The sequence below is a fragment of the Physcomitrium patens genome, chromosome 7 (genome assembly GCF_059467195.1).
Source record: "Physcomitrium patens ecotype Gransden chromosome 7, ASM5946719v1, whole genome shotgun sequence".
Classification (NCBI taxonomy): Eukaryota; Viridiplantae; Streptophyta; class Bryopsida; order Funariales; family Funariaceae; genus Physcomitrium; species Physcomitrium patens.
Window position 1 is genome coordinate 5,794,563 of NC_143416.1, and position 23,316 is coordinate 5,817,878.

Sequence of the window (23,316 nt, forward strand, 5' to 3'; positions counted from 1 at the left end):
CTAAACGTCTGTAATTGAAATTGGAGTTATAGGGTTGTGATGGCAATCAAGAGGAAAACGACGGATTTGTGCAAACAGCCACTCAAAATAAGAAAACAGTATAACGCAAGGTAATGGTGTAATTGATAGTTGAAATGGGAGGAAGTTTTATAATGTGCAACAATTCGAATGGCATGCCTAGATATTCTAGGCCTTTTATAGCTAACTGCTTCTTCAGAATTGTGATGTTTTACCCAGCTGATTCGTCAGCTTATGATGAATCACGTCCCAGTAGCACATTTTATGCAGCAAGTTGAGTAATTTAGCTCAAGTGGCGAATCCGCACAAGAGACTACTGCAAAAGCTGAATGTAGATTATGGTTTCACAGGAACACATATTTAGATGTACAAAACCCGTACACAAGAGTTAGAACATAGTTCTTTCAATGGGAGCTGAAAAGCACCACCTGTAACGTCAAACCTATTTCCAACACAAATCTCAAGGCAAGGGGAGACTATCTTCACTGAAAGGTACTGGGGAATTGAACACATGGAGCGGCGAAAAAAGAACTTCCAGACGAAGGTTTATGTGATAGTTGAGACACTTTGGCAAAGCTCGTCAGGATATGAAAAAATATAAGCGAGACTTCTCAATTACCATCAAATAGCTGCTGTATATGTATCATATAACTGTTAGATTGTGCGTTAACACACAGAAGCCTCAGTAGTTTTAGGTTCTACCATACATCCAACATGCTGATTCAAGAACTTAGCTTGAAAGAGGGCAACGTGAGCTTCTCATTGTAAACTTTGAGGGAAAGGGTCTTTACAATGAACGCACCTTCTCTAGTGGCAATCAGCTTTGATTTCTTCATCTTTCTTAGGTTGCTACCTAATTACCACTACACCAGAGAGAAATTCTAAAAGATTATGACTTTTAAGTCTCTTCTCCCCTTTAGCAGATACAGCTTTAAAAAATAAGAATGCTCCATTCACTTCTCCTTCTTTGCACAATTATTTTATCTCAAGACTGCGACTTATTCTTCCTCATCATTTCAACAAAGTCAAAGAAAGCTGCACACAAATGATAGAACAAAGTCAGAATGAAGTGAAATCCTGAAGAGCATCAACACACAGCCTGCAGTGCACTTGTCGAAAGTTCCATGAAATCAAGTACGTATTTTACATCACTTAAGATCAAACAAGAGACACTGGGTTTGTCATCAAACATCAGCATAAAGTAAATCTAATTCTTCATGTAGAAAGTTCGAAGTAAACGTATATGGTAGTGAAAACACAAATAATAAAACCTACAGGTATAATGTTCAGCAATAAAATGTTGCCGCAATGAATATCCATTTATAAATGAATCATAAATACAGTAATGAGTTAGGTGTACCTTGGTCAGAATCATGAGGGCCAGGGGAAGCCTCAGGATGATACTGAATGCTCATCGCTTTCATAGCAGGGAATACAAGGCCAGCACAAGTCCCATCATTCAGGTTAATATGTGTGACTTCCACACCCTCAGGAAGTGTGTCGGGATCTACAGCATAATTGTGATTCTGCGCACAAACGAAGTCGTTAAATAATGATCGAGTTAACTTCTAAACAATTAAACGAAAGCATGGATTCAATCGATAGACAAATATTGTGCTTATGTATATCACGGCATGTGTCCTAAGTTTCAGCATTTGAACCTGAACTCTGAAGGCTCACAAAAGTTTACCCCTCAACTAGACCATCCAAATCCGTGTCATTCTGCACAGAACTTTATGTCATGTAATCTAGCACAAAGTCAGCATGTATTTGCAGAAGTCAAAAGATGAACTTGAATCATGACTATGACCTGGGCACTGATTTCCACGCGGCCGGTGGGCAAGTGGCGAACTGGATGATTTCCACCGTGATGACCAAATTTCATCTTGAATGTCGTACCTCCAAGTGCCTGGCCTAGTAACTGGTGACCCATGCAAATTCCAAAGACTGGGACTTTGCCTACCAAGTCCTGCACACTTTTGACAGCATAGGGAACAGCGGAAGGGTCACCGGGTCCATTGCTAAAAAGGATTCCATCCGGATTGAGATCCAACACTTTTGAGGCTGGATATGTGGATGGGACAACAGTTATTTTGCACCCATACGAAGTTAGCCTCCTCAGAATATTTTGCTTTACTCCAAAATCGTATGCCACCACCTGAACCAGATTCACAAGTATCAAGAGAGGAAAACTAGTTGGCGGATAATGCTTGATGAATCTGAAGATGTAGCCATATACCCAGAAAGCATGACAAGAGAGGAAATATATGGTGACTCATTGTGTCAAAACACAATTGGCATGACACTTCCAAGAACTTACATGGAACTTCGTATCGTCTGCATCCGGAACATTTGGACTAAACTCCCACTCGCTATCGGTTTTATCTTTCCATTCGTAAGGTTCGGTGCAGCTTGCATCAGAAATTAAGTCCTTTCCTATAACAACCCCACAAACGATGTAAAAAATAAGACACAACACTGATGAATACAAATCTCATTGGAACGAGATAGCATCCCACCAATGAACCATAGTTGGGGATCGCCGAATAGGTAAGTATGTTGAAACGTTTGACAAACCTCCAAGTACTTGCAGATTGCTCTTCCAAAGCCCATTCCACTCGTCAAACAAAGCCTCATAAAGTCGACACTTCTAAACCAAAACATACACCAAAAAAAATCTAGAGACTCAGAACAACCATGCTGAACACCAAAAACGTCTCAATGTCGATCAGATTTAAATTGAACGGTCACTGATGCTACCAAGCACAATGATTTCAAGAGCATACAATGTTATTAAGTCTCCATGAGGTTCAAAGGACAGCATATTTACCCTTGAAAACGATTTAACCATGCTTTGACTTGCAAGAAGTGAACAAGATGTATCAGTCTGCAGTTTCCAAAGTATGATTCCTTACCTACTATCTTCCAGGTTTTAGCCATCTCCATTAGTTCGTCGTCAGTCTTGGATTTGTCTGTAGTGAGCACACCTATCAAACTACCCTCCTCCCGCAAACGCCTAGTGATGGCCCGAGTGTCAATATCAGCTACAATCACCTCCGCAGGAATAACCACCTTAGGATAGAATACGGGTAGCACTGCTATGCAGTGTATGCATACGATGTATACGATGTATATGGGTAAACATATATTGAGTTTATATATCAATTCCATCTACGGAAGCGGCAAACAAGACAAATTCAAGGTCGACAGAGAAAGAGATGATCGTGCCTAACTGCAACTAGAAATCACCACACTGCAGTTGTTACACTTGAAGCAAGCCAGAAGATCACTATGGCCTCAGGGAACTTACAGATTCCCATAACATTTCTTTTCCTAAGGTATTCAGGAAGCTCTTCTGAAGACCGCCAATTTGATACTCTGAAGTCCAGGTAGTTTCATCATGAGAAGAGTAATCCATAACGAAATTAGAAATCGAGCCAATAACAACACCCTTAGATGAGAAGCAAATGAAGGATGAAGAGCCAACTGTTATAATTACTAGCTTTAGGTTCCTTATCCGAGCTGCTAAAATATGCCTCCTACTTACATCGGATGCATACTAACGTAAACACACTTTCGACAATTTTATCAAATACTTAACCTCGTCATACATAGTACTCTCCACTGTGATCAACAGATTATAAGAGTGCCTTTCATGTTCTACTTTAATCAGCTTAATAAGCTCGTCACCCCAAAAGAGTATTCAATCATTCTTATTAAATGCTAGTTAATTGCACGAATAGCTGACATGTGATCTTATTCTTATTATTTTATATTACTAATTTTAGAGTTGTAAGGTATATCATTTGTGAAGCACACAGCTTTAAAATATAGAGATAAGACTTGCTGGACCTAAAGCACACGAGCACCAAATACTTCAAACCGAAAGCATAAAGAGAAAAGATACGGACATGTTACTAAGGCTGCGAATGATCAATCCGCCCGTGAAGCACTGGCCAGACTCCTCATCATCTGTAAACGAAAAGTTGAGTAAGTCTTAAGAATAGACGTGACTTGCACAGCTAATTCCATCACACGATTCGACAAAACAATTTCTTGTCAAGACTACAAAAGCTGGGACAAGCTGACGCCACATCAGTAAAGCGCACAAAAATTGAGCACAAATACGACGTTCATTAAAAAGGCTTCAAAATTGGTACCAAGATTGATCCCAGTGTTGCCGATATGGGGTTGAGTCATGAGTACGAATTGGCCAGAGTAACTTGGGTCCGTCAAAATTTCCTGGTAACTGACGGAAGCAGAAGATACAAGAATTAGACTTCTCAAACACTGTCATTCTCCACTCATTCATACTTTTGAGACAACGCTGGCTTTAGATCAAACATTATTTTTTACAACGGGAACTATGAGTGGAATTACCCGGTCAAAGAAGTGTTGAAAACCACTTCACCAACTTGGGTACCAGTAGCTCCAAAGGACTTCCCACGCCAAATTGACCCATCCTCTAGCACTAGCCGACAGTCGGACGTCTTCCAGGGTCGAGCAGCTGCCAAACAAAAACAGAATTCACGCCCTTCAGATATTCGTGTCATATTTACTTGAGTTCCCGGATCAGTAATACATGAATCCAAGACCAGGCTCAAACCCAGTTTTTTTCATCAGACTATGAGATGATTCATCATTGCATTATAATCTTCGTTATAAGATCGGGAATTTCGGAATTAGAGTTCAAAAATTATAAAACCCAGCGGCCAGTCTACGGTAGTACCCGATTGATTCGGTCAATTCACTTCAGAACTGTAATAGAAGAACTTCTCCTAATGAATCTAATGCTGTGCAAAATAATCATTGAATCCTGCATCTTTGCCCTTACCAAAATTAGAGTTACCGATACCCTTGATATCACCATTCACAAACCACTCAATCCCCTTAAACCCTAAACCCTAAAATTTCAAGTCTTCAAAATCATCGGAAATAAACCCCAAGTGCAAGGCTAAAACCATAGTGAAAGCATTAATCATTCAATCTAAGAGACCGAAAACTATTCCTGAGCGAAATGAGATGCGAGAGTGGTTCAATACCAGTCGCCGCCGTCCCGTCCACTGCGGTGGCAGCATCACACCTGACAAGCACGGAGCTCGCTCGGGTACCCGCCTTCACACTCGCAGGGGCCACTGCCGCCACTTGCAACCGGCCTCGAAAACCAGACGAGGAGGAAGACAGATGAAAAGACTTCAAATGAGCTGCAGCAATCCCTCCGCCGCTGCGTTGGCATAGCAACCCAGTCGTAGGCTGCGCCTGGGGTTGCACACCCACTTGCATACCCAGAGCCATGGCAAATGCAAAACTTCGTCAAATCTCCCCCGCAACCCTGCTCTGCGAAATCCCTCCCCAAATTCCCGAAACCCACAACCCTCAACAACTCAAAATGCAAACAAACCAGCATCCAAAGCGACTAGTGACTTGTGGGGAGCGTGCGGTGCGTGTCAGGGTGGGTGATGAATGAGCAGAAATCAGGGCTACCACGACCTCACACAGAGGAGATGCAGGAAAACAACAATGTGGGGAGATTCCTACCGGCAATTCGAATTCCTCAGTGCGAAATTTCTGGCTTGCTTGCTTGCTCGCTGATCTCAATGATTCTTCGGGTTTGTCTGCGCCGCATCCCTCGCCTGGCCGTTCTCCTTCCTCCTCCTCCACTAGGAGCACGAAGTTCCCCAAGCAGAGCTCCCGCCACATTTAGCGGCGCTTGAGGCTGGCGTCCGTTAAATTAGTAGAGGGTTCTTTTTAGGGTTTTAGACACCGACTGGGGAGTCTTGCAATGAGGAAGCCATGGACCGATGAAAGCATGATATGGGTTCTTTTTACCGGATGGTCTTTTGTTTTGTCAACCAATTTTATGGATGTGTTGGAAATACAGTTTGATGGTAATCATCTTCATTCTATGATTGTTTTTCCCCTTAATCCATCTTTTAACCAAAATGTCTGCATTTGGGATTGAAGCTTGTGGACAATGTTTTGTTTTGGAAAATAAGATAGAAGATGGCTTAGACTATAGTGTACATCCATGCAGTTGGCCACAAAAAAGATCAAATATTTAAAATGTAAAATATAATTTCATGTAATGGCCATGCAAGGCAGCACTGTTTTTCACAATCTCCATTAGGAGCTTCTAAGCTCAAAGATGGTTTTTGAGCTCTTGTTTGTCCCATTGGTTTATCCCCTAAGATATTTTATATAAGAGATGTTGTGTGTTTTTTTACTACTTCCTTGTTTTTATGTGTCCATGTGAAAAAAAAAATTAATTTTATCAATAGATAAAACACTGTTATTGGGTGTTATGCTTCTTCAAATGACTATTGCAATACTTTAAAATCATCAAGTATTGCTAAAAGTTCTATAACATAAATCTTGCAATTAGTTTTATTTTGTAGCAAAATGCTTTTGAAAGCATTTTACAAAACTTGATGGCTTTGCCATATTGTAAAAATTCCAATGTCAATAGAAAATTAGAGGTTGTTTGATCTTTTTTATTTAAATGTGTTCAGAAATTTGTTGATGTAAAAAGATCATACAAAATTATTTTCAACCTAATTATTTAATATCATTTTTCTTCTTCTTAGTTAACTTCATTAATTAGGTATAATTTTTTTAAGAATTGGTTATAAAGTCTTTGTAGAAATCTGCCAATTCAACAAAACATTATACATTCTTAATAAATTGGATTTTTTTATTTATTTTTTATTTTTTTAAGTTACTCAATAGTTTAATCTTTTATGTTTTTATTTTATTTTATATTTTTGATCTAATAACATAATTAAATGTAAATATTCATTGTTTTTTAATTATGTTTATTCTTCTTTTTGTGGTTGTTTTTCTTCTTTTTTTCCTCTATAGATAGAATAAAATTATAATAATATTTATTATTATTATTATTTATATTATTATTATTTATATATACACACATTTCAAATATATGACCAAAAATTTGTAAAGTATTAATAAAAAATATATATATAATTTTATTTTAGAAGTTATGAAGGCACTTTGAATAGAGAATGTTTCTGTCTAAATGACTTGAAATAAAAAATGACTTTCATATTTTATAAATAAATATTGGTTTATGTTGGTCCTCTTTTTAATCTTAAATTGATTTTAACTGGCTCTCTAATTAATTTTTGTAAAGATTTGATTTGTTTTAAAGTTTTCAATAGTTTTCAAAATGAATACAAATTAGAATTAAAATTAAAAATATTAATATTAATAAAAATAAATAGTGCCTTCTTTATTAGAACCTATTTTTTAAAGATCTGAAAATATATTTTCACTTGTTAAAATTGAAATATTTATAGAATACCACTTTGTAAAGTTGTATGCACATCAAACATGCTTGCAAGATAATATTACAACTGTTGATATGGTTAAAAAAAAATAAAGAAAAAATGCATGATATTTGCTTAAATAATGGTCTTTTAATTGAGTTATTAATTTTTAAAAGAATGCATAATTATCATTTGTACTTGTTTAAGATTTAATACTAGATAAATTTCTGACATAAAAATAACATACTAGAATTTCTTTTGAGTTCCAACTACAGCTCAAAATCCTCTAATCAAACCCTCAAATGTTCTAACAATTTATTTTTTAAAAAGAAGGATTGTATAAAAGTACTTTTGATTGTTGTGGCTTCAACAAACTATAAATCAAAAAACTTCTAATTGTGACCATGATTGGTAGAACATAAAAACGGTGAAAGGTCAAAAGAGTATGAAAACATCCTACAGTCAAACTCCAATACCAAAAGACAACTAGATTGCTCAGATTCAATCACATTCAGAAGACCAGGGTTCATAAAATGAAGACCCAAATATTCTATCATTTGAGTCTAGATGAGGCTCTGTGAGGTGGGGTTTGGAAATGGTGGATTCAACGTGGTTGGAATCACAACGTCGACTGCAACCTCACTTTCAAAAAAACATGAATCAAAGCTCAACTTGTGTGTCTACAAATCACACGATCAGCAGAGCTCATGAGTTTCAAAGACCATGTTAAAACCACACTAACCACATTTCCACAACGTCACAGATCGCCAACTTCGCTGCAATTACCGTGTTGCGACATGTTTTGCTAGATGTTGGTTGTGATAAAATCTCGCCCTGGAGATCAACAATGGCAACACGAACAAGTGTGTGATCAACACTCCGATTGCAGTTCTTCTGCGGTTTAGTTTGGTGGTTCGCACTCAGTGCGCTTTTGTCCTTGCCTCGCATGATCTCAGTTAACCAAAATCGTCAATTAACGGACATGAGACGATGTTTGCGAGTGTGGTCATGGTGAGCGTCAGACAAGTCAGAGCCTCTGCATGGCACCGTCTAGATCAGCCACCACACATGGAAACATAATTCCGTGGTACCCTCTTCTTGACCTGCTTCATGTGTTGCAACGTGAGCTAGTCGATCATCATCATCAACGAAGGAGGTCTCTCGCTTACTCGTACACATCATCAGGTGTATAAAGCTCACCTGTTGCAGAAGTATAATCTACTGCAGTGTCTCTACTCTGTTTTCGTCTTCACGGAAATGGCGTCCACCGGATCCTCCAGGAGTATTTATCTCGCTTTCCTAGCGCTCCTCCTTTGTCAAGCTCTTATTCCTCCAGCCCTTGCTGACAGATCTCTTGCTGAAGGCCAGCATCCTGTGGAAGAGCCTACGAGCGTTGCAGTAAGTTCTAACTTTGTGAGGTTCACTCCAATGCCATATGACAAGCCAGTGATATGATCTTTTGGTGATAGTGTTGGTGACGTTTTTGCGTTTGACTGTCAGGATTTGATCACTAGGAAACTAGGGACGTTCCGGAGATGGTACGGAGGAGGAGGGTGTGACCGGTGCGGTGGAGGATACAACAACGGCCCAGGCTATGGATGGGGAAATGGACCAGGGTATGGCAATGGGCCTTATCATCGGGGAGGAGGAGGAGGTGGTGGTGGGGGTGGAGGCGGCGGGGGTGGTGGCGGTGGCGGTGGCGGTGGTGGCCGCAAACTGTGATCGATCTTCGTTATCCGACAAGAGGGTCCATCTAGTATGGATCACACATAGCAGGCGAAAACAGTGGATATCAGTACGTATCATGAGTCCCGCATGCTGACATTCAGGGACTGCAAGGCACAAATGCAATGAAACTTCCATGGAAGCGACGTCTGTGGAAAGAGAATCTATACGTGCGGTGGTCTGGTGTGAATATCGTCTTGTCTAGCCTCAGGCTGTCGATGGGTTCACTGAACGCAGACCTGGAATTGGTTGAAGTCACATATTTAGTGAAAAGTCGCCCCCAAGTTAATAATATGATGCAATATAATGGTTTCCATCTTATATTTCCCGGTTGGAATAAAAAAAGTTTTTTCTTCTGTAATTGGGCTACTAGATGAGATCGCCAATGTCCCACTCCCTCACCATCAAATAACAAATTGGATGTTATTTCGATCAGTTTATGGTTGGTTGTGAAAAGGTCAATGCTGAGTATCATGCGATTCCTTGAAACCTCAGCTCACCACCATAACCACAAGCTCGGCAAATTCAACAACTCATGAAAATCTGTATCGCCAACAACAAAATCCATAACAAGCCCTTCAGAACTAGTAAATAAAAATCGAAACGAGGAATCTAAATGGAATGCAGTTGTCGCATGCGCTGCACATCACCAGAAAAAAACACGTTCTGTACACCCAGCACCGGTACACTCACCCTCACACATTTATCACCCCCATTTCATTCAATCTGAACCAGAACTTCACGTGCTTGCTGCTTTCAGTACAGAGGCGAGAAAAATCTTCCCATCCTTGTTGCAGGATGAAAACTCTTCACAATAGAAAAAGAATAAATACATGTAAAGCAGGGATTTGCCAACTGCATTGAGTTCTACTCACATCGGTGCCGCTTCAGTGCGCCACACTTTACACAATCTTAGAGCGTATAAAATCATTTCTTTCTCAGATGGGTGCCTGCAAATTAAACTTATCAGTATGGCTTGCTCTGGATTCCGCACTGTGAGATGATTCACGGTGACAAGGTGTAGTGACCGGGAGTTGTAATTTTTTGAACAAAATGACTGTTTTTGTTTTTATTTTTGTTTTCTTTGTTTTCTTTTTTAAAAAAAAATATATATATATATATATATATATATATATTGAGGTTCTTGATTAATAATCTGCTTCAATAGCTTTGATGTAAGGAAAAAAAAAAAAAAAAAAAAAAAAAACTGTGGGAGAAAAATGAAATATTGGAGTTTGGTTTCTGGTGAAGTAGGGTGAAGAATATTTTTCTGCTAAAGACGTGTGTGCTTTAATACATTTTATGAAGTAAATGTTTTAAAATAAATAAATGAGAAAATAAATAATTTCATAGCAAATCTTATATTTTAAATATTGTCACAGCAGACATCTTTCATAGTCCAAACCAATAAATAAATAAATGAAAGCTACGTTGCTACATTAAATTTATTTATTTCATGGAAAGTAGTATGAATAATAAATGGTTAACAGTTGAATTTGTCTTTAGACTTTATTCAAGTTCAGTGACTTAGATAATTTTAAAAACAAATCATGTTATGGTTATGTCTATTACAAAGGCTTTTGTACTTACTTCTGCTTCATATTTGTTATAGAGCTTTTAGATTCAAAACTACATTTGTGGATATGAAGCAAGTACAACAACCAGAAATTTCATAATAATTTATAAACTAGTAGGCTTATTTACCATTTATGAACATTAAAGCGAAATGTATTTATTTAAAAGAATTAGATAATAGAATGTAACACACTAGTTTATATAATATAAAACTTTCAATAAACACTAGATTACAAGACTTATTCAATTAAATGATAACTCCAGTAAAAACATCACCTTACAATAATACATATTCACAAATTTTATATATATATATATATATATATATATATATAGGTATATTATTATTATTATTATTTTGTGGATGTCAACAGTGTATCAAATAAATCAGAAACTTTTGTAACATTTGAAGCAATATTTTAATTCTATGTAAAACAATTTTAAATCCATCAAGATACAAAAAAAAAACTGATTATAAATATTTTTCATGTTAGAATTGCAGTTAAAACTAAATTTTTATCCAATATCTGATATAGTATTATTATTATTATTATTATCATCATAGTCATGCAATAAGGATATAAGTTAGAAATCTGCAAGTAATTCTAGTTTATTGTCTTTGATTCTTCAAAGCCTTAGCTGCACAATAACTTACACCTTTCAGACACTGCATCAATGCTTTTAAACATTTTTTTTTGGCGTGTGTGTGTGTCTTTGTTTGTGCCCGCCGTTGTGCATTGGTTGGATAGAGTTTCTCTTGGTTTGTAAATTTTAAGGTGTGTATAATGCTTTGTAACCGATATATTGATAGAGCGGAATGGCATCAGATTTAGATAATTGATGGACTTTCGTAGGTGTGTATATTTCAATCAGAGTCGAGGGATCATCTTGATTTAGAGTGGTACTCCTTGTAAGTACATTTGTCAACATACACTGTTTTCAGGTCTCAGAAGCTCGTGGTGGGATATCCGAATCATGTAAAAAATCTCAGAGGGGCGGGGAAGGTGATGATATCCTTTGGGGAACGAGATCAACGCAGTTCTTTCAAATAGATATAAAACAAGCTTGCATACGGACTTGTTGCGATTACCACAAAAACCAGAAGATCAAGATTTGGAGAGATATTTGCAACTGTTCTCGTAGTTGTGGTGTTGCTCAACACAGGTGGTTTGAAAGTAGCTGAGAGATTAAATTTGGTCCTAAGTGGTTCAAAGATGGCGACCAATGTCACAAACAGTTCGGCAGCCACGGCCATGACCTTCTCAATGTGCACAGCATGAACCTGCGACGCATGCACTAACAAGAATGCGCAATGGTTTTGCTAAGCCTGCGACACGCAAATGCACTCTGCGAACGCTCTGTCTCGTCGACACGAACAAATTCATCTTTCTGCCCATGGCATGAGGACGCCATCTAACGCCGAGGGATTCCAGGTTCCAGAGGAGGGAGAGTGCGGTGCCCATATCATGAAGAAGCGACACCCACATTCTGAACAGGTTCTGGCCAAAATTGTGTTTGCATAAACCACCACTAGAAGACAGTGGAGATTATTATAGCACACTACCTCTCAGCTCAGTTCTCCGTCATACATTCATTGAGTTCATCATGCCTCCAATATCAATATTCAAGCATACTGATTTTAAAAAGATGTACAGAGCTAAAACCCACGTTTCCAAATGTTTCGCTTCCAAGAAGTTTTTCCTTCCGCCATTTTGTTGAGGTCCTAGATACAGGTGATTCAACTGCCGAGAGCTAACTTCTCAAATTTATGGTGGTGGTTGGAGACCTGGTGGTGGTAATGGTAATGGACATGGCCGAGGAGCCGGCAACAGAGGAGGGGGTAGTGGAGGAGGCCACCGAAATCACCATCTGAAGGATTTTTATCTCCAACTCGTGCTTTTCTTCGCGATTGTCAATGCATTTCGACTTGCGACTTAGCAAGCGTAAAACATTTCTATCTCATCAAGACAACGTACAATTGAAGTGGATTTGTGAAAGCTTGTCCCTGAAGAATTGGCAACTCTTTTCACGTCCACGGAGCGGTCGACCATGAGCAGAGGTATGCACTGCGGAGCCTTAAGCAGGATAATAATGTAATAGATGTGTCTGAAGTTGTGTCCACTTGGCAAGCTGTATTGCAAATAAGATTTGATGTCCTCAACACAGCAGCAACACATTTTTAAAGTTACGGATGGGGCAGCACCGAAAAAGAACTTAAAAACTCAAAAATCACAAAACTTAAAAATTAAAGACTCAAGGCAAACAAGATGTTAGTGTCATTCTAAGTTTCCAACACAAACGGTCGTGGCTGTGTCTAAATTGCTGCATTCATGTGCAACTGGAAATAGAGATAAAATTTTATACTTGTTTCAATACTGCTATTTACTTTGCAATTTTAATCTTGCACACAGCCTGCGTATCACATGTGAATGGTTGAGCATTGATGTTAATGCATTGCCCATTAATGTGCCATATAATGTAGCTGAATATATTTTAGCTATTTGTTGGGTGATTACTCAAAGACTTTGGTACATTGGTAATTGTTCAAAAAACTGTGTAGAAAATATCATACTATTTTCACTTAAAATATCTTTTACAAACTCAATTTTTTAATATTCTTAAAATAGCATATTTATTTTTTATATAACTATTCTTAAAATATAATATATATATTTTTATTATTAGTTTAAAATATTTTATTTAAATTTCAAAAATACAAAATATACATATATAATGTTAAGGTTTTAGCAAAATTGACGGTATGAGTTATGTTTATTGTGCATCTCCTCTTTAAAGAGTGTCTTAATCTTAAGCCACTACATGGACATTTCAAAATGATAACTAGAAACAAATTTCTTGAGTGATAGTGCATATGAGAATAAATAGCTTGTATTTTCTTTTAGTCTAAAATACTAAGAACTAATGTATTTGAAGGTGTGAACTAACAATAATAAATACCAACAAGAAAAAAAAATAAAGTTGTAAAATAAGAACCAATTACTCCAAACCTTTAGAAAGTTATAATTTTCTATTGCTTTATAAAAATTAAGGGAGATAAATTTTTAATGGTATTTCTATTATGTGTAGGTGTCTATAAAGTTGGTACATATTTACTTCAAAACAATGTTAAGAAATGCACAAGCATTTTTCTCAAAAGTAAAGACAACCCAAATCAGAAATCAATGATATATTTCAACATTATGGCAAATATATTTAATGTCTTTAGGAAACCTTCAAGGAGTCTTGCAAATACTTTTTGGTTTGCATTGCAAGATGGTCAATCCTACAACATTGTTTTAAATTTACTTATTCTTAAAGTTCAACAAAAAGTCTTAAATCCTAATTCTTCTTTCAATTAACTTAAAATATTTTGATAAGGAATTATTAGAACAACATGATATTATATCTAAACAATTTTGTGACTTAATTCAAAAATGTGAAATGTTAAAGCCTTGTGTAATATCATATTTGTGGTAATATTATTTACAAAATGCCAAAAAGCATATTTTTTTTTAGTAACCACACATCATTTTGCAAACTTACAAATTATGTTGAGAAATCAAAGGTGTTAAATGTAAAAAATGGAAAATTAAACTGAAATGACCAACCCAATAAACATTGGCACTTGGAGGGAGTCAAGACAGGAGCAATACTTAAAACAATTGCACTTCGAAGGCTTAAGCCCTAAATTAATCCTAAATTAAGCTGCGTCGTCTTCACTTTCTACGCCAAGTTGCTTCCATTTCTTACTCCCCTTTGCTTCCATGAAGAATTTAAAGCGCTTCATGTTTCCAAGGGCCTCATCGTGACCCTGTCGACGTCACAACGGCCCCATCCCCTCTTCACGCACAGCTCCATAGCCGGAGGTTTCGAGTTTTCTGCCTCGAGGCCACTGCAACGCGGTTCTAAGAACCCGCGGATTTGTGATTGCCGGGGTGTTGTCACCATGTTAATTTCATGGCAACGTGTAGAGGCTCGCCTGCAGTCACTTGCGATTTGGCGTTACACTTAATCAAGAATCGGATTGTCTTCGTTGCGGTGTCGATCGTCTCCACCGTTGCCGAACTTGTAATGGCTGAGCTGATGCCACATGAAATAGCCACCCTAGGAAAGCCTCTCAGATCGACATTTATTCCAGTGGTATCACCAATTCTTTTGAGAATTTGGGCTATACAACTGAATTTTTCGCCATCTGTGACACCGTGTGATGCCTGAAACCTCCCGTCTTCGCCATGTGTGGGTGATGCATGAGGTGAAGTGGCTCTTTTTTTCGCGGTAGGTATCTGATGGAATCACGCTCGGCTCCCCTCTGCAACCGTTATGCTCAAATGGTTGGTTACACAGTTCCCGGATTGAGCAATTGAAGGATGTCTTTTCAGCTTTACATCACTCACTCCATCCTATTAAAATTTCCTAGTCCGAAGCAAGGCATGCACAGCACTGTAACCAAATATTTCGGAAGACTGAAATATCGTCCCAGCAAATACAAAGATTTTGTGATTGTGCTCGGTCAGGTGAAAGCATCAGAAGGAAATGAACTCTGCATCATGCAGAACCAGGTGTATGTCACGTCGAGGAGTAGGTATCTGATGAGCTGCGCATTGAACAGATTATTCGTTCCTTGGATGGATCCTCGAAGTGTTCTGGAGCATACTTACTTTAGGCCGTTGACTTATGTTGCGGAAGGCCTTTGTACACATTGCCTTGAGATTATCGTAATTGAGTTCGCGATGGGTACTTTGTGCTTGTTGCTTAGGATCTTCAGATTATAGGAGCGGGTGTGCATCGCCTGGATAGTGGGGTTTGAGTAAGAGGGCTGTCTGTTAAGAAGCGGTCGAGTGGAGAGTAATGGCTGCCGAGACGGACAACGTGACGGTGGCGGAGGTTCGAACAGAGTTGGGAGCCGTGGGACTCGCGGATGATGCTGGGCAGAACCTGGTGCTGGACCAAGCCACATTCTTCCGATGTGTGGAGAATGGCAACCTTTCCGTGCTATCTGCTTTGCTCAATAATCGGAAGGTGGACGTTAACGCCTACAATGACGAGGTAATCAATAATCCCGCTGCAGATGCTCTATGCCGAATCTCTACGCACACAGCAGCTCGTACTAATCCACAATCTGTTCAACGCCAAATTTGATTCTTCCTCCCCTCACGATAGATTATAGGAGGGATCACGGATGGGGTTCCGCAAGTTCAAACTTCAATGAGCACAGAATGTTTTCATTGATCGAAATTTTACAAGGCTACGGAGAGTCTCACTAGTACCCTGTCTTTAGCAGTGACATCCCTGCATTTAGCAGTGTACAAGTACGAGGAGGCACGGAACCTTGACATAATTAAGTTCCTACTCGCGCACGGCGCCAACATTTCTCTCAAAGCAGCCGTGCTGCCATCTGCACATAAGATCTCGATCACCCTTCGTGACCAAGCTGGCTCAACCGGCAATGTCGTAGAGACCAAGAAGATCGCCCTGGACCAGAAGACTCCTCTTCTTGTGGCCCTGGAACTGAAATCTACTCTCTACCTCAGGGGTACCTCCATTTCGTGCCTTCCTGTCCTTCAATGTGTATTTTTTGCAGCCAGTTTCTAAGCAAGGGCTTCACAAAAATTCCTCAGTTGCTCACGATTTAGGGTTTGCAATCATCTCAGCTCCGTCGTCATAGCCGTACGACATGGCTTTTGTTTCCTTATGCGGTCCTTTTGCCCTGTGCGTCAGGTTGGGACTACCGCCATTGGGACGAGGTGCTGAAATTATTGGCCGAGGCAACCATTGTGCACCACAGAAACAATGTGGAAATTAAAGCTGAACGGCAACCTTCTGCAATGATTCAGAAGAATTGGGCGGCGGTCTTTGCGAGTGAAAAGCACGAGACAATCGAAGTGTGGGCAGAGGACAAGAGCATTACCGTTCTAAAGCTCCTTCTCGCTGGTGCATCGAAGGTTGACAGATTCTCTTTTTGTGCTGAATTTTTAAGGGTTTTCTAAATCCGTAACTGAATCTGATTTGAAACGATTAACAGTCGGCAAAGCTTGTTCTTGACGGTGTTGTGCAGATTCTGAAGCTTAACATTGAGCATCCGGACGCGCATCACTCGAATAGGCTAGACATCAAGGAAGCATCGTTCAATGTTACAAATGCCATCGTGGAGTTTCTCTACACTGGCATGGTTGACACAGCGATTCTGGAGCAAAGAGGCCTTGATCTACTGTCTGCAGCTCACAAGGTTAGCGTCCTCATCTTTGTTTCCTTTCAGCTGGTTTTTGTTGGTACGTGCAAATCATTTATCAGACTCGCTTACATTTCTTTCGAAATAACATGCACTCGGCTCGGCTGATTGTTCCTGGAGTGTAGCTGTTGCGTTAGGCAAGATGTAGAGTATTGTGCTCTGATGATTATTCTTACATATGACAAGCGCTAATATTGAGCTTCAAAAGCAGTATGGAATCAAGAGCTTAAAGTGGGTTTGCGAGGATTCAGTTCAAGCTACAGAGAGTACGTGACACACTTTCTTCAAGGATCACTACAAAATATTATGATGAAACAATTCGAGTGAAGTTTGATCAAGCTGGCTTGCTTCTCTTTTTGGTTGAATATGCTAGGCAGATAGGCTAGTGGGGCCATAACTATTGAACTCCTAATACCTCTAGAGTCTGAAAACTTTGCATCGGTTGGTTGTGACTACTAGATAACTGGATCAAGCTTCTATCCGCCGCCATCGAGTGCGACTCCAACATGCTAACTTTTAAGTGTGCCGAGTCGATAAAAGGAGTCATGGATGAACGACATGAGAAACACATCGACATCAAGAAAAACTTCTCAGACATCAACGACGCCCCTCATCAGCTCTTCGGCCGCCATTAAACCCCCTGAACCACCTTGATCTTCATTCAAACCAGGAATAGTGTTGTTGAGTGTAAAGTCATTCACAAGTCACACGCGATCTTCTTCATTGCTGTAAAGAACCTACAGCTCCTTGTGTGTGTAGTTTCTTTACTGACACCATTTGTAAGTTGAGCGAACTTCTACTTCCTTTAGATTTTGTTTTCACGGAATTGAATTCCATGGATCAATTTTCTCACTGCTATTTTCCCACTCTTGTCCACTCACAGGAGTTGGGAATGTGTGAGCATAGATTACTGCCATAACCTAACAATTAAAGCTTTCAACACTCTGTGAATCATCTCATCTCATGCTTCCCTCACTCTCCCTGCCTTATTCGAAACATTGACCAAAAGCCCATGAACATATTCATCAGGCTCCAAACCATTCTCCTTCATTCCCCTGGACGTCCCCAACACGATGTCGAGTTGGTTAGAATAACCAACGTGGCGGATGAGGGCATTGTAAGCAAATCAGTCCAGCTCACATCTTGCCCGCTTCTTGAACACAAAATTTTGCTCAACCTCACGTACGCATGTATTGTGAGAACATACAGGATCCCTCTCTTTTAAAACAGATCAAAAATCTATTTAGCCGTGTTGGCACAGCCGTAAGTTGCGACAAATTTTCACAGTATGTTCGGTCGCAGAGGACAACGCTCCCCAATCATTTCCTATAACAGAATTCTCATGAATTCAACAATGTCCCAGACAACCAAGACAACTAGCATGGTGTTTAACGAAGCCGGACTGTATTAAAGTCCTTTCTGAGCCTCGGCCCGGTTAACCAGTTTCAATCCTGCATCTGCTTCTGCGGATCCTTCAAAACGCCATAAAACAGAACTAGTCTAGCCATAATAAAGCCTTCCCCCTCAAACGGAGCTCGATGTCCAGATTAACTTCTTAGCAACGATCAACGCGTTTTTTTCACGTTTCGAACAGGATCGGAATAGTGTCTTGAGCTGATGATTGAAATTTCAAGCCCGCTCAAGTGCGTTCCAATCGCGAATCAACACTCAAAGTAGGTAACTCGTGAGAGAAGCTCCGTAAATCGTGGAACTGAAAGCATATCTGAAGAGGATAAATTCTGAATGATGTAAGCACCGCACTTGATGTGAAGAAAGCTCAGAAAACGAAATGAGAAGAAAGTGCGTCATCTTCGACGTCGGGTACGCTAATCCAGAGAGTTTGGTTTGCAGTGCACATTCCTGCTCTTTCAACACCGAATCTTAGGTTTCCTTTCACCTGCGGCTGTAGGCTATGCTTGGCCATATCTAGTGCTCTAGCACCTGTCTCCACGCACTGAATTGACAGAGGCTCAATCATCTTCACCTTCCCAAAGGGTGCCATTTCACTTCCTCCAAACCCTAAAGTGAAAACACTGCAAAGAATTGCACACATTCGCGAACACATACGCGGAATTTTTAAGCGAAAAAAACGAGAGACGTAACTGGAGATGATGCACACCAAGCCAAGTGCGGCAACAACACGCGAACAACACGGAAGGATTTGAATTAGTCCCGCTCGAAGGACATATCGGAGGCTTACTCCAATCCTCAAACTCAGTCAAGCCCAGAGATCGACAATATTCCTCAAATAAGCATCAACGACCTCGCTCTTCACGGTGTGGGGTTTTGTGGAGGTTGTGTTGCTTCATCGAAGGCCAGCTTTGAAGAAAGCCGTTTCATTCATCCAATGAGGATGATTTCGAGGAACTGGTGAAGCAAGTGTGGCTCAAGCCTGTGCTCCAGGAGATTTTAGAAACTTCTGAAATTGTCAGTTGCGATTGCAATAGTGAGCGATTCGCTCTGTTTGTCAGATAATCAGCGCAGAACTTCAGATTTCGTGAAGGATATGATGCCTTCAAATTGTGGATCATTAGACTCTGTGTAGGTGGATGGCGTATCTGTAGGTGTGGAATGCTGGAGCAGTCTGATTTCGAACGCTCGGGTGGCATCAATTCTGTGTTCTGTTGCAGTTGATGCTGTGCTTGACGAAGTCAGATGAGTGCGCTCCGGTTTTGGATATAGTTTAGCGATAGGATTCCGTGTAGTGTAGTTGAGAGGAGGATGATGTCGATGATCGGAGATATGACGCTTAGATTGGGAGGCATGGCGCCTCTCATAATCTTTGCCTTGCTCTTTATCCTGCAGATTTTTCTGCGATTTTTGCCTTCTTCAGGTAATAAGAAGCGCATGCCGCCCCAGGAGGCTGAACTGGTTCGCCAGATCAAGCAGTTGAATCGAGAGGCAGATGCGCTGAACACGTAACTCAATCGATCCTACGCTCTTGTTTTAGGGCTTGTGTGTACTTCTCAGATTTTTTTTAGAGGATTTGGGTTAATTTATGTCTACGGGGTTCTGTGCAGGCCGGCAACTTTTGCCAAGTCTTCGAAGTTGCGACGTGCTGCCGTAGCGAAAGATAAAGAACTCGCGCTGTGTAGGTTTCGTCTGATGCAACAATTCTCCAGCTTGATTTATCATAACACTTCTTTCAGCGGTTTTGTGCTTTGCTATTCTCTGCACCTTTAGCATAAGTCATGTATAAGTAGACGAACTATAGTCTAGACAGAGGTGCTCTGGAATTATTTGAATTTGGATATCGGTTTCAGCAGCAAGATCAACTAGCGATGCTGTGGAGAGTTATCTTATTTAGATTTTTTGGTCCTTGCAGTGAGGCAGTCGACTGGTGGTACGGGATATGGTTGGCTTGTTAAGAAGCTTTCTGCGTCTTTGTTGATAAAGGTATCCTAATCGTTTATATCCCATCCTTTAGATCGAATTCCTTCTTCTGCACCTCAACATTTCTGCAAAGCTGATATTGAACATAGACGCCTAGGATGCAAATGTGCGCGTATTTGCAAAACTTTGTTTTCTGCCATGATGTGGCGTTAGGGTTTTTTATTGTCATTATTGATCACCACTAGGTGATGTACAGGTGATTTTGATCCTCGGAATAGGAGGGTGGTTCAGGCAGATACACGTGGCTTCTGTCCCAGCCTCTCTACTGCAGCCTTTCGGTAAGTGTTTAATATTGTGCAAATTGCTTACGACTGCTATCCTTTTGGGCAATAAGCGGACAAGCACATACAAATACACTGGTATTCTGGTGGACAAGTCGTTTTTGAAAAGTCCATGGTCTAGTACAACGGATAGTTGCGAAGGTGACTTAATTGTATTATTTGCATTGAAGCTAATGTTATCGAACTTGTACTTTAAAAAACAAGTGTAGAATAATGCAACCTTCTCCAAGACACTTATTGTCTGTCCATCTGACTCACAATTCCTTTTTTTTTTCCTTCTTTGTACGTAGGTGGAATGCTGGCTGCAAAGAGTGATAATTCAGAAATGATCAATGTAAGTCCCCTTGTCTGACCATAAAATGGTGGCTGATCGGTTTTGTAGAACTGATACGACTCTCCACCTTTTTACATGCCTAATCGAAAACATATCAACTCTTTAACCGCCCTAAATATTCCTGCAATAGAACTGAGGTTATTGGTCCGTTATACTAATTTTTCATATTGAACTGTGCGATTCATACAGGTGAGCATCATGCCATGGATGATTCTGAGCACAACCGTTGCCAGTTACTTGGTAAACATGGTATGGCATCAGCGACAAGGCCCACTTGAGAAGCTAAAAGCCAACTAACTGCGTGTCTGCAAGAACTTCCAGCGTGATCCAGCCTGCATTTGCTGCCTTAAGCATGATATGCTCAGCAATACAAGGCTTTTCTTGCCAGATGCTACTTATGGTGCTTGGAATTCATGCTCCTAGTTTCCCATTGGACATAAACACTTATAGAAAAAAATTTACAGGGAAATAGTAGGAAGGGAGGTTAGACAATAAATAGCTTGATCTGTTTTTTATTAGCATTTATTGTCCTGCCTTGGAAACCATTGCAGTATACATCCTCAGGAGTAGTGTGGTTAATAGGAGTTTTTCTCGTGTAGTTCAGCTGAAGGTGGGTATTGAGGACAATTTTGTGCAGCATGCAAATGAACTTCCTTGGAGACATAGGTCCGATCCTCGAAAGTCCATTTCCTTGGGATGTTTGTGAAACAGGTAATTTGGACGTCATGTATTTGCAAGTAAATGCGAATATGATATGACTTTTGTTTTTTGAAAGTAGTGTCAATCTTTAGCAATCTGTGGCATTCCAACTACACATTAATGAAACTCTGTAATTTTGTAATTTATGGTGATTTCGTTGGCACCATGGGCCTTGCCATGGTAATCCAATCAAACATTTCTAAATCTTATCATAAATTCCTAAAGAGTTAATATGCTTCTGATGAAGTACATCAGAAACTAATGATACAACTTTAATATAGTCTACAGAAATTGTAAAAATTCAACTTTTTTTCTATTAAAAATTTCATGAAGATAACGCTTCACATATCGTAAGTAATTGATGTTTTGTTTTTATTATAATCTACCAATAGTATCTGCTTGAGAAAAATACATTTTTTATTTTTTTTTTTTTTCATCTACAAATGGAAATAATGTTGAAATGCCTTCGAACATTACATTTTGCATTTCTCGACTTGTTCTTGAATTAATATACTCCATATTTTCTATGTTTGAATGACTTTTTTACTAATTCAAATTATTATTCTGTTTTTTTCTTCACATTAATGGATGTAACAATTACTACATCACTAAAACTTTTGAATATTATTGTTGTTATTATTATATTCTCTTTGGATAGTTATCCTTATTTACAGCTTGTGTTATATTCGATGTTCAGTACTTTATTTTGGTTACCATCCAAAATTATAATAGTTTTTTCTAAATTTAGAAACAAGTTTTTCATACACATGTGCTAAGGTGTGGTAACTAAACAACCTATATTATTTTGTTGTAATTTTTAGTTAAGTCTTAAAAGGACTAATGGCACATCCCTTATGTGCACTTTAATTATATTCATGTAAAAATAATGTTGAAATGCCTTTAAATATTATATGATTTTTGCAAATATTTATAAATATATATATATATATATATATATATATGAATAAAGTATCATCGAAGAATTTATTAAGCTGCTTGATTTTACATGCAATTGATTTGTTATTTTCAAGAAATGTTCTTCTAATAATCAAAATCACATACATTTACATGTATTGTAAAGGTCCTGTTGAAATTTGAAATTTTAACATTATCAGTAATTATAAATTTTAATTTAATATTCTCAAAAAATAGATTGCAAATAAATTTTCAATCATTAATTAATGTTTTTTATATAACAAATTAATCTCAAACTATTTATTTATATTTTAGGTTTTAAAATCATAATAATATATCAAACTGTACTTTTGCTAGCATTTCTTTTTCTTTTTCAAATAAAGTATTTTATAATCAAATTAGTAGGAAAAACTAACAAAAGTCCAAATACTTCTTAAATCCTTTATTATATCTTGTTAACTTGCTGAAAGATTTAAAAATTTATCATGAAAAAAAAAACCTTTTCTGTTTTTTGAGTTTATTTATTTATTTATTTATCTTATAATTATTTTTATTTTTTTAAATATATATATTACGACTTAGCTACCTACAAGTGCACCAAGAAAAGAAAAGAAAAATACGGATTCATATTAATCAAAAAAATTCATGCGTACTCTAAATTTGATAACCATACTTGAACTACAAGTTGGGCTACCAAAAACTCTAGCCAAACTTCCACCTCCAATTTTTCCCAATTATTAATCGGGTATTATATTTCCACAATAGTATTTAAACTAACAAAATTTGTAACGTTTTTTTTTTTTTTTTTTTTCCTGTAATGAAGGGTGGAACTTACAACAGGTCCGGGACCGATACCCGGCGAGG

At 38.6% G+C, this 23,316-nt stretch overlaps 4 protein-coding genes and 1 long non-coding RNA gene across 6 annotated transcripts; 4 read left to right on the plus strand and 1 right to left on the minus strand.

Annotated features, from left to right (window-relative positions):
- Positions 1-748: 748 nt before the first annotated feature.
- LOC112285193 (carbamoyl phosphate synthase small chain, chloroplastic) lies at positions 749-5,789 on the minus strand. The gene is made up of 11 exons (XM_024525827.3): positions 5,557-5,789; positions 5,061-5,355; positions 4,399-4,525; positions 4,179-4,267; positions 3,930-3,990; positions 3,329-3,396; positions 2,934-3,062; positions 2,339-2,454; positions 1,829-2,176; positions 1,379-1,544; positions 749-1,053 (listed from the first exon to the last, which is right to left on the minus strand). Exons 2-11 carry the CDS (start codon positions 5,311-5,313, stop codon positions 1,004-1,006), a joined length of 1,407 nt encoding a protein of 468 aa, XP_024381595.1. The 5' UTR covers positions 5,314-5,355; positions 5,557-5,789; the 3' UTR covers positions 749-1,003.
- A 2,698-nt stretch (positions 5,790-8,487) lies between these two features.
- Positions 8,488-9,387, plus strand: LOC112284548 (uncharacterized). Its single transcript, XM_024524432.3, has 2 exons — positions 8,488-8,699; positions 8,802-9,387. The coding sequence occupies exons 1-2, from the start codon at positions 8,559-8,561 to the stop codon at positions 9,021-9,023; spliced, it is 363 nt and encodes a 120-aa protein (XP_024380200.1). The 5' UTR covers positions 8,488-8,558; the 3' UTR covers positions 9,024-9,387.
- Positions 9,388-15,302: 5,915 nt separating this feature from the next.
- LOC149988529 (uncharacterized) lies at positions 15,303-16,020 on the plus strand. 2 transcript variants are annotated; one of them, XR_016504135.1, is made up of 2 exons: positions 15,303-15,647; positions 15,883-16,020. It is a non-coding gene; the product is annotated as an uncharacterized LOC149988529 (long non-coding RNA). The 2 variants fall into 2 exon arrangements; XR_016504134.1 differs by having other exon boundaries at positions 15,880-16,011.
- On the plus strand, positions 15,840-17,772 carry LOC112285167 (uncharacterized). The gene is made up of 5 exons (XM_024525775.3): positions 15,840-16,134; positions 16,320-16,543; positions 16,657-16,827; positions 17,042-17,096; positions 17,290-17,772. Exons 2-5 carry the CDS (start codon positions 16,427-16,429, stop codon positions 17,463-17,465), a joined length of 519 nt encoding a protein of 172 aa, XP_024381543.1. The 5' UTR covers positions 15,840-16,134; positions 16,320-16,426; the 3' UTR covers positions 17,466-17,772.
- A 1,387-nt stretch (positions 17,773-19,159) lies between these two features.
- On the plus strand, positions 19,160-21,612 carry LOC112285166 (protein GET1). The gene is made up of 6 exons (XM_024525774.3): positions 19,160-19,748; positions 19,851-19,921; positions 20,156-20,226; positions 20,420-20,501; positions 20,795-20,838; positions 21,028-21,612. Exons 1-6 carry the CDS (start codon positions 19,552-19,554, stop codon positions 21,133-21,135), a joined length of 573 nt encoding a protein of 190 aa, XP_024381542.1. The 5' UTR covers positions 19,160-19,551; the 3' UTR covers positions 21,136-21,612.
- Positions 21,613-23,316: the final 1,704 nt, after the last annotated feature.